The 16,870-nt window shown below is 38.3% G+C and overlaps 3 protein-coding genes across 5 annotated transcripts; 1 reads left to right on the top strand and 2 right to left on the bottom strand.

Moving 5' to 3' along the window:
• Positions 1-8,407: 8,407 nt before the first annotated feature.
• Positions 8,408-9,475, bottom strand: LOC121800255 (protein INAPERTURATE POLLEN1). The gene has a single exon (XM_042199829.1). The coding sequence runs from the start codon at positions 9,406-9,408 to the stop codon at positions 8,635-8,637; it is 774 nt and encodes a 257-aa protein (XP_042055763.1). The 5' UTR covers positions 9,409-9,475; the 3' UTR covers positions 8,408-8,634.
• A 1,183-nt stretch (positions 9,476-10,658) lies between these two features.
• On the top strand, positions 10,659-12,252 carry LOC121799860 (probable xyloglucan galactosyltransferase GT19). Its single transcript, XM_042199367.1, has one exon. It carries the CDS (start codon positions 10,836-10,838, stop codon positions 12,168-12,170), a length of 1,335 nt encoding a protein of 444 aa, XP_042055301.1. The 5' UTR covers positions 10,659-10,835; the 3' UTR covers positions 12,171-12,252.
• A 64-nt stretch (positions 12,253-12,316) lies between these two features.
• LOC121799859 (flavin-containing monooxygenase FMO GS-OX-like 3) lies at positions 12,317-15,770 on the bottom strand. 3 transcript variants are annotated; one of them, XM_042199364.1, is made up of 7 exons: positions 15,082-15,769; positions 14,350-14,420; positions 13,879-14,031; positions 13,717-13,799; positions 13,492-13,627; positions 13,228-13,401; positions 12,317-12,709 (listed from the first exon to the last, which is right to left on the bottom strand). In XM_042199364.1, the coding sequence occupies exons 1-7, from the start codon at positions 15,623-15,625 to the stop codon at positions 12,521-12,523; spliced, it is 1,350 nt and encodes a 449-aa protein (XP_042055298.1). In that variant the 5' UTR covers positions 15,626-15,769; the 3' UTR covers positions 12,317-12,520. The 3 variants fall into 3 exon arrangements, with proteins under 3 accessions (XP_042055298.1, XP_042055299.1, XP_042055300.1); XM_042199366.1 differs by having other exon boundaries at positions 12,700-12,837; positions 15,082-15,770; XM_042199365.1 differs by lacking the exon at positions 14,350-14,420 and having other exon boundaries at positions 13,879-14,039.
• Between the last annotated feature and the right edge of the window lie 1,100 nt (positions 15,771-16,870).

Raw genomic sequence — 16,870 nt, 5'->3', positions numbered from 1 at the left:
ACCAACCAATTAATCAAATTGAGAACAAAAGTCATTGCAATAGTAATTTCTTAACCTAATAAAACCCTCTTGAATGTGCGTTTACCTTCTTTCTTTTTAACAATGAAATATTCATTGGACATGTCGGAGTGATGTCAGAATGAATCATCACCACGACCAAATAATTTCGGTTCGGATCTCCTAATTTTTTACTTAATTAACACACTTTATTTAAGTAGCGTAAAAAAGAAGTACATACGGATTTGCTTATAAAAGAGAGATTTGTTTTCTACATGCCATATCAACCTATTTGACTTATACCAATTTTATTTTATTTTGTTTTTTATCAAAGTTTTAATCAATAAAAACACATAAACAAGTAGTTGGTCTTGATGTGAGAGATCCCCTCTCTCTCCCTAAGTAGACTGTGCATCTGGTCTATTTTTGACGAAATTAATCTCAACACACAAAGTCAATTGAATCAAATATTATTTTAATAAAAATTGAAAAAATGGTACTCTGTTGAAGATTTTAGAGCCAATCCATGCAGGCTTTTGTCTCTTGTGGAAAACAAACAAATTGTGGATTGTCACAAAAGCGGCCCTTCATAGCGAAGCGACACGTGGCGGGATGAGGATGATGCCAATTGGCAGGCAGCACACTGTGTTCGGACGCGTTACGTGGCACCTGACTATGCATGGTGGACACGTGGTGCTGCGCTGACATGGAAATATTATTTTCTAATTATCCTTTTCACTTTTGAGGATAAGTCACATTAATTATTTCTAGCCTCTTTCTGAATGTGGGAAAGTCCTCTTGATTCACGTGACACGAGCAACTTGTTGCAATACAAGCCCCCCATTACATTATTAAATGTACTTTAATTGTTTCTCTTTAGTAGTATGTTGAATAATTAATTAATTTAAGTAGCCTTTAAGTCCAAACATTAAACTTGGACTATGTAGAGATATCGTATTCAGCGTTACTAGCAAGTGTAATGTTGTTAAGCATAGCTGTTTTTAAAGCATACTAATGTTGCTACTCCTTGCACAAATTTATTTTTCAAAGACTAACATGGAGTACTTCTTTGATACATTTACATTAAACAAATTATGAAGGATAAGGTGAATATATTGTAATTTGATTGTATATTCACCAATTTAACTTACATAGAGGAAGGGGGAGGAGGTGGAAGAGGGGAAGGAGGCGACAACGACATATATAAAATTTCAGTCTTCTTTCATAGCTAATCTATCAGAGTATGTATGAGACTGAAGATTGAAATGCATATGAGTATTAATAGAGGGAATTTTATTCTGCAAACTCTGTACATATGTTAAAATCAGAAGAAAAGTACATATGTTAAAGGCCTTATTTTGGTAAAACTGTATACTATTTGTAGCAACTTGATGATATAACAACCCTATTTTATTCTTTTATAATTATTATTCACCTTCTACCTTGTAAAGATTCCTCTGCAGCTCGTGCTTTGCATAAAATTAATGCAACATGTGACTAAAACACCAATGACAAAGTAAGGGTAATTAAGCAAAATTGTATCTAGGAAAACAAATCATGCATTAGTTATTGTATCATAGTTTATATTATTAAGTTTTCAGATGTAAGTGACACGTCGTATTATTAAATACATTGGTGAACACGTATATTTCAGAATTTTCCATCTGCAAAGGTTTGGATGGATTAGTAATTAAACTATGAAAGAATGTGATTGCTAACAACTGCCATATGTTCTAGCTTCGCAACTTAGGCGGAAATTAGGCGGAAATTCACGGAAGAAAAGAAATTATTATATTATGAAGCCAAATCTCTCCTATTTCTTGTAGGGCATGAAATTTATCAAAAATAAACTTTTTTCCAGCCTATAAATACCTCTGAACCTAATTCATAATCTTGATCTCAGAGCCTCCAATCCTTCTCCATCTCTACACCTCTTTCCATTCCATAATACACACATAATTCATCCATCTTCCATTGGAGCGGAGCTCTGCAGATCCAGGCAAGAGAAGACTGAAGATTGAAGATTCAACCTTGGGTTTTATCAATTTCTTTCATGTCTCGTACTTTAATTGTAGTTTTTACTTGTCTATGAGTAGAACATCTTTTGTAGAATTTTTGGTATAGATATTCGATTGATTTTCCTTGTTAGCTCTTGCAGTTATTTGATTTATCTGGTGCTTTCTATGTTCAATTGATTAGCTACCTCTTGAATACATGTTAGAGTTGATTAGAGTACTCGGGAGACGAAATAGTTGACTTGGAAAAAGGGATAATTCACACCTTAATTCAATAGAACTCGGGAGAGTTGAGGTTTTGAGTGAGGTCTTTGATCTTATATGCTTTTAGGAGTTAGGGGTTTAAGGGTTAGAAGGGGACTTCAATCCTATCACCTAATCTACATGTTTCTCACATTGGGAGAGGGTTTAATCTATAATTGTGATCGACTTAATAGCTCTGGAGACCGTAATTCAAGGAAGTCGATTGTGTTTTTGGATCCTAAAATTCTACATTCTTAAGCCTGCTTTGTATTATTTCTTTTTATGTTTTCTATTTTTTTGTTTATTTCTTTCAGTCTAGTTTAATTAATCAACCCAAAAATCACGTGTCTCTAGATAGTATATGACGCTTAGTATATGGTAGTCAGTTGCAATCTTATTCCCTGTGTTCGATATCCGGTACTGACCTTTAGCTATACTAGATCTACCATGTATGCTTGCAGGTATTTTTAGTGCTAATAAATAGTGCATCAAGTTTTTGGCGCCGTTGCCGGGGAATATTATTGCTTTAAGCTGATATTGTAGAACGGTTGATAATACTAATTTGGAGTGTAATATTTTGTATAGTTTTATTTTAATTTTTTTTGTTTTATTTGTTTTGCAAGGAGCACGAAGCACAACAATGGATTACTCTGCGCTCCTATGGAAGATGCAATTATCTTCTACAACATTTGATATACTCCGTAGAGCATGGGTGAAATATAAAATATGCTTGCTCTCTTGCTTTTATTATTTTTTACCATTAGTTTTCTCCTCCGTAGAGCTGAAGTTTTTCTCCGTAGAGCTAGTTAAATAAAATAAAAATAAAAAAATTCTTTTCTTTTTTTTTCCTTTTCTTTTTTTCTCCTTTTTTTAACCTTCTTATTCTTCATTTCTTTTAAAGAAAATCTTTAAAAAAAAAATTTTCTCCACATAAATCACCCACTCGCACTTCACGTTCACATCACTTAATCAAATTCTTTGGATGCTACCAATTTTCTTGTGCTCAATCGTTAACCAATACAATGTACGTTCTCTTTTAATTTCTGAGCTTTGAACTTGAATTCTTTCATGAATGACATTGTTATTGATATGTATTGATAGTTTGGATTGGAGTTTGATGGGGAATGATGAAAATTTTTTGCAATTAATTGGGGGATAGAGAATATTACAGGGGATGAAAAATGATCACGTTAAGGTACAAAAGGCATCCCACAGGAAGTCCCGGGAATGGGGGATAATTTATGAGCTTCAAAGAACGTCAAGCTAAAGACGTTAACCAAGCGCTTGTTGGGAGGCAACCTAACATCGGTATCTTTTTTTCATATTTATTTTATTTTCTTAGTTTACTCACGTCTCTACCGACTTTGCAAACTTATTCTTAACGTAGTTTTGAATAAGTTTGGGGGGATGAAGTGGTGGACCGTGAGTTTAGTTGTTTTTGCTTATTTTTGTTAGTTTTTTTTTTAATAATCCCGAGGTGAATCTTGTCATGACCATAACATAGAAAATTTAGAAATACCCATATTTAGGAACATCGGACTGAGTTGCCTATGATTAAAAGTTTGTTTATGTGTTGATTGAGTTGACTTGATACATTGATTTGAGAGTTTTGTAAAAAGGTGCATAAATAATGAATTGTTTGTTTGCCTTGAATCTTGCTTATACCTTGTGAGACTTGAGCCATAAATTTCTTTCTTGTGTGATTTATCTGTATTCATGTATTTGTTTTTAGAACTTGCTCCTAGTCTGCTTAAGTCTGCAAAGTGTTTAAATGATAAAAGAGGACGTTAGGCCATCCTTCTTAGCTACTTTATATATCCAAATTATTGACCTTACTCAAAATATTTTTCCCTAACTAGCCATTTTGAGCCTTTAAAGCCTTTTTCTTTGGAAGCTAAATAAAGGGGGAATATTCATATACTCTTGGAGAAAGTTAGTTCATATCTTATGAAAAGAGTTGGAGAGATAAGGTAGAAAGAAAAGTGGTGTGCTTACTTGTGAAAAGTGCATAGACATTTGTGGTCTGAATGAGATAATTAGTTGTGCATAGAAAGAAAAAAAAAATGTACAAAAGAAAAAAAAATGAAAAGAAAAAAAATGAAAAGGAATTTGGGAAGTGAGAAGAAATTTAGACAAAGTCTAGAATTTACTGAGATTCGAATTGTTGGTGCAGTGCTATGTTTGATGTAGTAGAAAATGATCACTTTTGCTATGTTTGGGATTAGTCACTTTTTAGCCATATTTCCTCACCTTACCAAAGAACCTACATTATAACCGAAAATAAAGACCTTTCGGATTTTTGATTTTAATCACATAAAGTAGAGGATGGATTAGACATCGAGCAAGCCTATGGTAAAACTTTGCATGTTGCATGATCTGAGAGCATATATTCTTTACCTTATACACTTTGAGAGTGAGTGATAAACACACTTCTAAACACTTGTGAGTGCATGCACTTCAAGGTGATCAACGAGCTAGTAATGAAAATGCACTAATAAGCTTTGCTTGATTTGATTTGTATTCTTGTCAAACTCTTTATTTCTTGTTACAATTTTTGAGGCAACTATGAAGTCTAGTTCTTAGCATCCGTATTTCTTTAGTAGTTTTTCTCTTGTTTTGTTTGAGGACAAACAAATAATTAAGTTTGGGGGAGCTGATAAACACAGATTTTGCATGTTTTTAAGGACTAGATTTGACTTGTTTTAAATGTCAATCATGCAAATTATGTTCTTAAATTGCATATGTTATACATTTGGTATTTTTGACGTGTTTGTTGATAAATGATAGAAAAAGATAGAAAAAGGTGAAAAAAAGGCCAAACTGCAGCAGCTTCTGTTCGAGCCCATTCTGGAAGCGATTTTGAAGTCCAATAAGTACCTACTAGATACCAGTCACTTCGTCTTCGAAAGACCTTCGCGTGGATACCTTAAACATCTAAATCGGAGTTCTGTGGAGAAAGTTATGACCATTTTACAAACATCGCGCAGTGCAGTCAAAATCTGGCGGAAATTAGGCGGAAATTCACGGAAGAAAAGAAATTATTATATTATGAAGCCAAATCTCTCCTATTTGTTGTAGGGCACGAAATTTATCAAAAATAAACCTTTTTCCAGCCTATAAATACCTCTGAACCTAATTCATAATCTTGATCTCAGAGCCTCCAATCCTTCTCCATCTCTACACCTCTTTCCATTCCATAATACACACGTAATTCATCCATCTTCCATTGGAGCGGAGCTCTGCAGATCCAGGCAAGAGAAGACTGAAGATTGAAGATTCAACCTTGGGTTTTATCAATTTCTTTCATGTCTCGTACTTTAATTGTAGTTTTTACTTGTCTATGAGTAGAACATCTTTTGTAGAATTTTTGGTATAGATATTCGATTGATTTTCCTTGTTAGCTCTTGCAGTTATTTGATTTATCTGGTGCTTTCTATGTTCAATTGATTAGCTACCTCTTGAATACATGTTAGAGTTGATTAGAGTACTCGGGAGACGAAATAGTTGACTTGGAAAAAGGGATAATTCACACCTTAATTCAATAGAACTCGGGAGAGTTGAGGTTTTGAGTGAGGTCTTTGATCTTATATGCTTTTAGGAGTTAGGGGTTTAAGGGTTAGAAGGGGACTTCAATCCTATCACCTAATCTACAGGTTTCTCACCTCGGGAGAGGGTTTAATCTATAATTGTGATTGACTTAATAGCTCTGGAGACCGTAATTCAAGGAAGTCGATTGTGTTTTTGGATCCTAAAATTCTACATTCTTAAGCCTGCTTTGTATTATTTCTTTTTATGTTTTCCATTTTTTTGTTTATTTCTTTCAGTCTAGTTTAATTAATCAACCCAAAAATCACGTGTCTCTAGATAGTATATGACGCTTAGTATATGGTAGTCAGTTGCAATCTTATTCCCTGTGTTCGATATCCGATACTGACCTTTAGCTATATTAGATCTACCATGTATGCTTGCAGGTATTTTTAGTGCTAATAAATAGTGCATCAGAGTACAAATTAAATCATCATAGCATCATCAAGATTTCAACAGTCATTTTTCAATGCATAAATCTGCTTGGTGATTTATCAGTTTCAATTTTAGACATTTAACTATGAATAATAACATTATAAGCATCATCATCTACTCTGTTAGTCCACCAATTAGTGTCCCAATTTTCCATTTAATTTGCCCCGACCACAATCTATTGCAGTATTGCCTCACTAAGTATATTTTTAGCAACTATACCCATAAAACGACTTAACTACGCCCCTCAATATTACCTCATATTTTTCCAATATTGTAATTATTGAACCAACCATTGTTATGTATTATTATTATAACAATGAAAGTAGGATTATTGCAGCAAGATCTGCTCCTCCATTGCCAATTGCGCTGCCCCTGCGGGCGAAAGTAGGATTATTATTTCACTAATAAGACGTCCAACCCCATTGGCCATTAGTCAATTTACAACTATAATAAAACGAGGCCATAATTTCACTCACATGATACTCAAATAATTTATTTAAAATTATACAGCGATTGCTAGAAATTATAATTATATTATGGTAATTTATAAGGAATTAGTATATCCAGTCCTTTTCATAAGTAGATCAACCGAAATCGAAACAACAACTTTCTCCAGCAGTTGAACCATTTAAATATAGTTGCGTCAGATACATGTGTATTAGAAACCATGAACTCCATAATTAAAACATACCAATTATCAAGGAATCAAAAGCTATTTACATACCAATTTATTATGAATAATAGTACATATAGGTAATCTCTTTTACATAGTTGCCAGTGAAAGCTCAATTTTATAATATAGTACTATACTACATCAACTGATCGAAACCGAAGGTCTAGAACTAATTTATTACATGTAGTACCAATTTAACTATCCCAGACTCATGGGTCAACCCATAATTAATAGAAATGTCTCGATGTTTTTAAAATACAAATTAAATAAATAGTTAAAATTTAAGAAAATTACTTTTCGGACATGTATCATGAAATACCACATGTTTGTTTCAGCAAGGGAATCTAATCTCACGACATATACTATAGCAACAAATATATTTATGTAAGTATGTAAATGATCTTCAGAGTTCAGACAGATGTGTCATAAATTAATCCTTCTCGAAATCTCAAATCTATCTGAAGTAGATTAAGAGGCAACTTGGATTAATGGATAAGGTTGATTGAACAAGTAATCTGGTAAGCATCATTAAAAGAAAGACAACATTCTTGATTAGAGCATCGTTTCCTTATCTCTTTCATATAAGCAACATGTATAGGTGATAGCTTGGATAAATAAAAATAATAGTAGTACTATAAATTAGCAATTATAGTAGGAGTTTTAGAAATAGATTAGCTACTCGTAGTGAAATTTTTTCTTGCCAGGACTTCTTAAAACTAGCATGCATATATTGTCTAAAAAACTACGTAGTAATGTATATATATTTGTGTAGAATTGGGATCCTATGGTACCCCAATTTCATACACTAGTCAATTCCATCTATTAATCTCATTTATATAGGTCCAGATTATTTTCATAATTTTGAAGCTATTTAGTCAGTGATCATTTTATTATATTAAAGGTATAATCGTAATTCAGTTTTGTTATATGATAGAAACAAATTTGTAGTATATCTAATGTGAATTGGGCTGAACTATTGTTTTATCACTTATGGAGATACATAAATTTGATCTATTATGTGGAATAAATTGGGCATGAGTTAAGTACCCAGTGGGCCATGGGATCATATCTTGGCTTTATCCAGGAAATATTTATCATCCACTACTCCTATATTATGAATCTTGTCAGGTTCAAATTAATTTTAACCTTCAAACTAACGGAATGATTTTTAATAATATAGTTGCATGTGTTTAGTTTTAATTTCAATAATTGAAAAGTATGTTGTGAGTTTCGAGAGGCTATTAATTTGCCATTTGTGGAGGATTTCTTCGTCCACTACTTTTTGCATTTTAAATTTCCATTTCCATATTAATTCCAGTATTATATACGAGTATATATATAATTTTTGGAATTATAGTGCATGTAGTATTAAACCGATTAAGGTTTACAGCTTACCACCAGCAATTTCTACCCATTTCCACACACAAAAAAAACTAATCGCAGCAAATTAGACGAGAGAGAGACTTTACAAAACAGTTCTACAAATCCAAATGTACCCAATATCTCTAAAAACAATTCTTTACAAAAAAAACACATACACAAACTCCAGATAAACTGAAATTTCGTGAATCCCCCTAACAATTGATCTTCTCTTTCCCCCACCCCCAAAAAAAAAAGAAATAAAAGAAAATGGTTAGAAATGAAAACCCTAATTCAGAAAAGGCAAGAATCATAATTAAGCGATGATTACTCGGTAGAACTGACATTGATAGGCTTCTCGCAGCCCTCAAACTCCTGAAGCAAATCCTTATCCCTAAACCCCACCAAGAACGTCGCCACCGCTTCCAGAAACAGCGCCGCCTGATACACATTGGTGACGCTGAGCACATCCGCCAGCACGCTCCGCCGCAGCCGGTTGGCGTCCACCACGACCCCAACAAGCTCCTCCATCTCGGCCTCCACCGCCGCCTTGACCACGTCCCTCCCCTCCCAGTCCGCCCCCACCTCCCTCACCAGCTTCGCCTGCGCCTCCCGCCCCCGCGCCGCCAGCGCCGGCGCCATGAGCCGCAGGCCGCACTCGATCTGGTCCACCCGCATCGTCAGCACCTTGGAGGGGCTCCGCCACGCGGCCGCCACGGGCCAGGCGGCGGGCTCTTCCTGGTCGGAGTCGGATGAGTCTTGATCATCGAGGAATGATCGGAGGAGGTTGGTGAAGAGGTAGGGGTGGAGGTCGGCGAGCCAGAGGAAGGGCTTCTCGAGGGAGTTGCGCCACTCGGGGGAGAGGCAGAGTGCCACGTCGGCGGCCGCGGCCTCGTCGAGGGAGTTGTAGTAGGACTGGAGGTGGTGGTGCATCGCCTCCACGTGGATCGACAGGAGGGCGGGAGGGGCGGCTAAGGACGACAGGGCGCACCGGAGCTGGGGGAGGAGGGTCGTCGACAGGGTTTCGAACCACTTGTTGTAGAACTCCGCGAACGGCGTCCCCGCCGTTTTCTTGCGCCCGAAGAGCCCGGATTTCAGCATCTTGATTTGCTACCCCAGAAGAAGATTTCTTGAATTGTGAAATGAATGAAAAGGCGGAAAAGGGAGGTTTGTTGTGGTATACTTATACAGCTTTTTTCTCGCTATTCTACTTTTGTTTATTTTTATTTTTATTTTTCCATATATTTTTTGTGAGTTCAAAATTCAGTCTTGCGACTTCACTACTGATTTTCTTATTAAAAGTTCCAAAGGGTTGATTAAATATATGACGATGCTAAGGTTTAGAAAATAAATTTACTATAATTATGCAGACTGAATTACAATCAAGTAAAATTAAGCATTGATTGTAGATGAAAAGGAATTTGAGAAATTAAAGACTAGGCAAGCAAACTTTTGGGGCTTTGGCATTTTTGCTTGGATTTTTATTGGGCCAAGTATAATGGATGAAGGATTGTGTAAGACATGTAAATAGGTGGTGTAATTAATTGAAAATAAATCATAAAATAAGATATGAAACAGAGAATACAAATTTAATTGTACGTGAGCCTCCCTGCAAGTGAAATAAATTGCAATAAATATGCGACGATGAACCGAAATTTTAGAAAAAGGTTGCAATAGAAAACTAGAAATGAAGAAAACAAGTGTTCAATGTATGTGAGTAGCACAATTGAAGACGTGACCAGGAAATACTATACTAAATTAACGCTGACACCACATTTATTTTTTTAATTTTATACAAACATTTAACTTAATCTTCTCATCAAAAATACAAGTGACCAGAAATACCGGATCCGGATTCGGGTTTGGGTTTTTTATTAGGACCTTTTCAAACTATCTGTTGTTTGACTGTTTCTGTTATCTCTTTGGACTCATCTTCACCGACTTGAGGACTTTAATTAGAATAAGAGCTTTTTTTCACTTTTTCCTTTGGTACCATTCATTCTCCATTCCACTTAGCCTTTTCTAACTTTTCACTTAGTACATTTCATTTTCTATCCTGTCTTTTTTCACTCCTCTTCACTCTCTCACATTCTCTATATGGTGAAATTCATATCTGTCTCCAATACTCTTTAAATGCTAAATTTATTCAATTAACCTTATATGAATTGTCATAATACAACTATTTAGCACCACTTCTTTTTAAAAATAAAAAAAATTGTAATTCCACTATGATACAGTTAGTAAGTATATTTAGTAGGATTATTAAATGCTAGTACTGCAATAAATAATTTCACTTCATAACAAAACCTAGCATTTTCAATTCAACACACATTATATCAAAAAACAAGAATATGTAAAAAAAATATACAATGAAAAAAACCGTCAAAAGTCCAAATGTCTAAAAATTCTCCAATTTGATGAGAGAGAAGCATAATTGAATACACACTAACACAATCATCAGATCAGAAAATTCAGTTACCATTCATCCTCCACCACTCACTCCCACCACCACCACCACCACCACCACCATGCCTCCACCACTCCTCCCCACTCTCTTCTTCTTCCTCCTCCTCACCGCCGCAGCCCAGGACTCCGATCCCGGCCCCGACTGCACAGGCCGATGGATCCACATCCGGCAGCTCCCCCCTCAATTCAATCTGGACCTACTCTCCAACTGCTCCGAATATCCAGTCTCCGGCGACTTCTGCCCCTTCGTCGGCAACCACGGCCTCGGCCAGAAAACGCACAACTCCTCCCGCAGCTGGTACCGTACCGACCCTCTCATGCTCGAGCTCATCTTCCACCGCCGCATGCTCGAGTACCCCTGCCTCACCCCCGACCCCTCCCTCGCCTCCGCCATCTACCTCCCTTACTACGCCGGCCTCGACGCCCTCCGCTACCTCTACGGCCCCGACCAGAACACCAGCTTCCTCCACGGCCTCGATCTCTTCCGCTTCCTCACCCGCACCCACCGCCCCGAGATCTGGAACCGCCGACAAGGCCACGACCATTTCCTCGTCATGGCCCGCCCGGCCTGGGACTTCAGCCAGCCCCTCTCCAATGATCCCCCAATTTTCGGCACATCCTTCCTCGAATCGCCGGAATTCTTCAATGTAACTGCCTTAACTCTCGAATCCCGCGCATACCCCTGGCAGGAGCAGGCAATCCCTTACCCTACCTCATTCCATCCCCAAAATCTCGGATTCCTCAAATCCTGGATCCAGCGCGTGAGACGCACGCGCCGCTCGTCTCTAATGCTATTCGCAGGCGGCGGCGGGATCTCTGCGAATCCGAACATCCGCCGCAGCATCCGGCTGGAGTGCGACAATGTGACCTCCCTGAGCGCGGAGGGGAGCGGATTCGAGAAATTCTGCGATTTCGTGGACTGCTCGAGCGGGATCTGCGAGCACGATCCGATCCGGTTCATGAGGCCGATGCTTCGGGCGAGCTTCTGCCTGCAGCCGCCGGGGGACACGCCGACGAGGCGGTCGACGTTCGACGCGATGGTGGCGGGGTGCATACCGGTGTTCTTCGAGGAGCAGTCGGCGAAGAAGCAGTACACGTGGCACATGGCGGAGGAGGAGTACGGGGAGTGGTCGGTGTTCATAGCGAAGGAGGATGTGGTGGGGAAGGAGGGGGTGAGGATTATGGATGTGCTGATGGGGATTCCGAGGACGGAGGTGAGGCGGATGAGAGAGAGGGTGGTGGCGTTGATTGAGAGAGTGGTGTATAGGAAGCACGGGAGCTCGTCAGGGCTCAGGAGTAAGAAAGATGCATTCGACATTGCGGTTGAAGGAGCTTTGCAGAGGATCAACTCCAGAGTGCATCAGATTTTGGCTCACTCACTCCATTCTCATGTGTAATTTGTTTACATCAATTTTGGCTTTGGATTGGTTATACTTACTTTATATGATTAATACCATCAAACGTGTTTCTTATTTCTGAGATTTTGGCCTAATGTTCAAATGCATTGCAATTTTTAGTTTGGACACACACCCCTAGTCTTCCATGCATTGCAATATTTAGTCCATTAATATTTATATCACTCACATTATCTGTTTCGTAGTCGATTAAAAATACATCTCCTGGAAGATATAAGCTCAATCACTCGTTACAACAACATCAACTCAACTGGAAATTTTGAGAACAACTGCAGTTTACCTGCATCGTTTACATTCCGACAAATCCCTTGGATGAAATTTGGAAGAATTGATCACACAGAGAGCTTCAATAGATTGAATTCTTGATAAGCCAATGATAGTAAATCTTCATCTTCCCACTCATCACGGTACGTGTCTGGCATGTTCATTCTCCTCCTTCCGGTCACCACATACATTTCCTTTCTCCATTCTTCAATGGGAGGAGAGCCGCTCTTTGCAGCCAACCAATCATCGTACTCATACTGCACCAACAATCAAAGCATCAAACACGAGCAGCTGGATTTGAAAGATGTTAGGGATGTTTGAACATGTGACTTCCGCCAGCACAGTTTGAAAGTCATATCTTCGATGAACATGGAAGAGAGAGGATCTGATAACAAACAAGGATTACTTTTTCCTAGATCATGAAATGAACTGGTTTATGGGAACTTCATACACTAGTCTTTGCCCATGTCTTCTTATAACTATTCAAATACTTTAAGATCAAAGTTTATATATCCCGAACAGAACATTTTGTCATGACTTTTTGAGGCAACAAGTGGTTTCGTATGTCTACACTATAAGATGGAAATGGCCTATTTTGCGACGTATTTGTAAGTACATACAGATAAAATCCTGCACGTAAATGGCACATTGACCAGTGATTCTCTGGAAAGGGTTTGCGAAAGTCAAAATAAAAAAAAGTACGATTTCAAACAAATCAGGAAGTACAGCTGAGACCACAAGAATAGCTGTGATTAATAGGTAAGTTAGCATATACCTGAGAGTCTTCCATTCGATGAGTATATCGCTTAGGAATGCCAGCAGCTTCCAGAGACGAGTAAAATGCTTCAATATCTGCTGTCATTTCCTCAGTCGATTCCAGTGTGATCCGTCCTGATAAAACTCCAGCTATCCATTTGGTCTGGAGTTCAAATTGAGGAAAAGGCGCAACCTAGATGCAATCAACTTGAGGCCTGAGGGTCCGCTTTACTTCAATTTTGAGTGTGCTAAATAAATTATATGAAAATAATCAGCAAATTACCTTCCATGGTAAGCCAACAAAGGAAAGCCAAGGGGCCAATGTCGGAGGAAAAACATGCTGATAAAGCGGGCCAACTCTATTGTCCTCCACATTCACAGCATTGTTCTTCTCAAGAAATGGGAAAAAATATTTATAACTGCAAGAAAACCAGTGTTGGTATTCATTATACATTTTAGAGCAGCCCACTCGTACAAACACTGCGTATAACTTGTTTTCATGACTCACCCCGTGCAGTGAAGGATGGCATCAGCAATAGTTTGATCTCCATCATGAAAAGCCACAGTGCCATCTCTGTGAACACTTTTGATCTGCCGATGTTTTTCTGTCAGCATAACAATTGAAAGTTCCAAATATAAACTTGAATGGCTTAATTCATTCCAACTTAACCACTGAATGTAGCCAAATGTTATCATGCCCTGAAAATTTTCCAATTTTGTCAACTGGTGCTGATCTTGATGCAACATGGACTTCTTTTGCAACTCTGGCAATATCTCTTGAGATATCCTCAGCACTTGCAGCACTCCCAATCAGCACCACAACCTGCAAAACTAACCCAAACTGAATGCTTTGTATAAACACAAATTTACAAGGAGACTATTTGCCAACTAGCAGATACACTTCAAGTAATTCAACAAGATTTGAATTCTACTGCAAACATCTGCAGATCAAATGTGATCAGACAGAATCAATTTGCTGTTTTTATATTTTAAGTTCATACTTCATACATTGCGTGTTTAATTTTGATATAGTGTTCCCTATCAGTTTAGTGCATCAGAAACTTTTGTAGGTAACAGGCCAATACTCGAATGAATAATTTTTCAACAATCATAAGAGGAAAATAATGCAGCAGTCACATACTTGATCACGAAAGGGATCAGGAACACGGTAGTTGTGACTGTGCATTTGTTTCCCTGGCCACTCATCAATGCCTGAATTGTAGTTGAAAAATCATTTTGATAGATCAATTGATCTAACGATGCTCTGCTAATTAACTTCGTAGTTGGCATTAAAAGTGATGTCAATACCGCACACATTCAAATGCTCTTTCCGCACTACAATATAATCAATGGAGACAAAAGAAATTCCAGATACATGGAAGTGAAACACACACAAAGGGTAGTAGTTCATACTAAACTCCTCAGTTCATACCTGAACCCAACTGCTATCCATAAAAGAAATGGCCCACAGCCATAAAAAACAGTATAACTAATCGAGTCCACCTCACATTGCATGTAGGATAATGTAACAGTTCAACCTAGATGCTTTAGCCTCCTACGAGATCACACCATGCTTCCCAGTCCCACTACATAAAAGCCCAACAATTAACAGATCTTCAAGTAGAATTTCCTATTATGATATGCATAAAGTTGTCCACTTTTGAAACTAAGTTAAGTGTGTAGAGGGTTATGCCTAAACAGTAAACACCCCTTCCAAAGATACTTATAGCAATAATAGGCATCTAAGTTTACTCCACAAAATGAAGGATTAATGTAGCATTCAGATTTCTTGATCACTAAAAGATGTAAAGATCAAATTTTTACCACCAAATTACAAACAAAACAGTAATCATAATAAGAATTCGGATATTACCGGGTACATCCGCAACCCGGGGCTCAGAAAAGTGGCTGCTACAGACCACCACCGCATCATACACCTCATTATCCCCATCCCCATCTCCGCAGTCTCTCCTCCTTGACTTGACCACCCACCGCCGATCATCCGCCGCCATCCCAACATCCCAGACCTCCCTCCCATACCTGATCATCTCCTCCAATCCAAACTCCTCCGCGAAATCCCTCAAATACTCCAACACTTCCCCGTGGCCAGGGAACCTCCTCGGGTCGCGCCCGGGCTTCTCGGTGGGCACAAATGGGTAGACCCGGAAGCCCATCAGCTCGCGGGGAAGGTTGGTGCGGAGCGAAGCGTAGACGCTAGAGTGGACCACGACTCGGGTCGGGTCGAGTCCTAAGGGGTCAGTCTCTGTTTGGGGCGAGTAAAGCCAGGTGCCGCCTAGATTGTCTTCCCGCTCGTAGACAACGACGCGATGGCCTTCTCGCCCGAGTTCAAGGGCGGCGATGAGTCCAGCGGGACCAGCTCCGATGACAGCGACAGTTCTGAAGATGGCTGACGGCATCTGGGGAAGGAGGCAATTAGCAGTAGAGTGTCAGAATCGGATCGGGTTGGGAATATGTATATCTCATATTTGTGGAATACAAAATTGATTATGAAATTAGTCGTTTAATGCAGATGAAAATTGAGTTGATTTGAGTCAAACTTCAGTCGCGTTATTCAGGGAAAAATTCAAGTAGCACTTCCTCTGTCTCCCATTTTAGCAATAATTAAAATAGAAAAATGGTAAAGTAAGAAAGAATAATGTACACAATATCTTTCTCTATATTATTCTCTATCTTACTTTATCATTTCTTCACTTTAGCTATTTATTATCATTTTTTATAAAACGAGTGCTAAAAATAAAGTAAGAAAGAATAATGTAGACAATATCTTTCTCTATATTATTCTCTATCTTACTTTACCATTTCTTCACTTTAGCTATTTATTATCATTTTTTATAAAACGAGTGCTAAAAAGCAACTGAGACTGCTAAAGCGGAACGAAGGGAGTACTGTTTTTCTACATGATTACATCCGCAGAATTAACATGAATCTTTAAGATCTTCAAGCCCCATGAATTTGAGGGAAAATCCTAGTGATGAAGATGATATTTTCCAATATTGAAGTACGGTTCAATAGAAAAAAGAGATCTCTTTTTCCTCTCTTTATTCACTACAAGTGACGAACACTAGAGCATCCGCAATAGCAGACGAACGCACGCCCTAGCCACCGGCTAGCGGATCGGGCGTCGCGGTCGTCCGCTAGTGGCACTGCGAAAAAGTCAGACGATAAAAAGTAGGACGAGATGTCGGGCGCGGTCTATTGCGTGCCCTCGATCAGCGAGCGATCGGCGAGCAGCATTTTTTTATTTTTTTATTTATATTTCAACTCTATATATACGGCTCGTTTCACTTCATTTCATTCACACCATTGGTGTTAACGAGTTTCTCTTCCTCCTCTCTTCATTCTCTCATCCGTATTCATGTAGAATTTTTTATATTTAACGAAATTATTATTACAGTTTCTCCGTATTTGTGTCAAATTTTTAATTTACAAATTTGTGAATTTATTTGCTTAGTAAGGGCGTCGGCTAGTCCTATTGCTAGCCTATTATTGGACTATGGGAAGTCCTAGTGTCGTGAAAAGTCCTAATAATATGAAAGGAGATGTTTTTGACTAGTTCTAGTCCTAGCCTATTGGCTAGCACCTCTTATTATGGACACGGATACTCTAAGAGAGGTCTTTTTAATGGGGTTGTTGGGAAGATG

This window comes from Salvia splendens, chromosome 4 (genome assembly GCF_004379255.2).
Source record: "Salvia splendens isolate huo1 chromosome 4, SspV2, whole genome shotgun sequence".
Taxonomy (NCBI): domain Eukaryota; kingdom Viridiplantae; phylum Streptophyta; class Magnoliopsida; order Lamiales; family Lamiaceae; genus Salvia; species Salvia splendens.
This window is presented reverse-complemented; position numbering and strand designations above follow the sequence as displayed.

Bases quoted from the DNA above. Each gene is read 5' to 3' on its own strand.
- LOC121800255 (XM_042199829.1), bottom strand. From the start codon at position 9,408: ATGCTGAAATCCGGGCTCTTCGGGCGCAAGAAAACGGCGGGGACGCCG.
- LOC121799859 (XM_042199364.1), bottom strand. From the start codon at position 15,625: ATGCCGTCAGCCATCTTCAGAACTGTCGCTGTCATCGGAGCTGGTCCC. The intron at 14,032-14,349 runs GTATGTGACTGC...TTAGTTTTGCAG, and splicing joins CTGATCCCTTTCGTGATCAA to GTTGTGGTGCTGATTGGGAG. The intron at 12,710-13,227 runs GTATATGCTAAC...TTGTTGGTGCAG, and splicing joins ATCGAATGGAAGACTCTCAG to TATGAGTACGATGATTGGTT.
- LOC121799860 (XM_042199367.1), top strand. From the start codon at position 10,836: ATGCCTCCACCACTCCTCCCCACTCTCTTCTTCTTCCTCCTCCTCACC.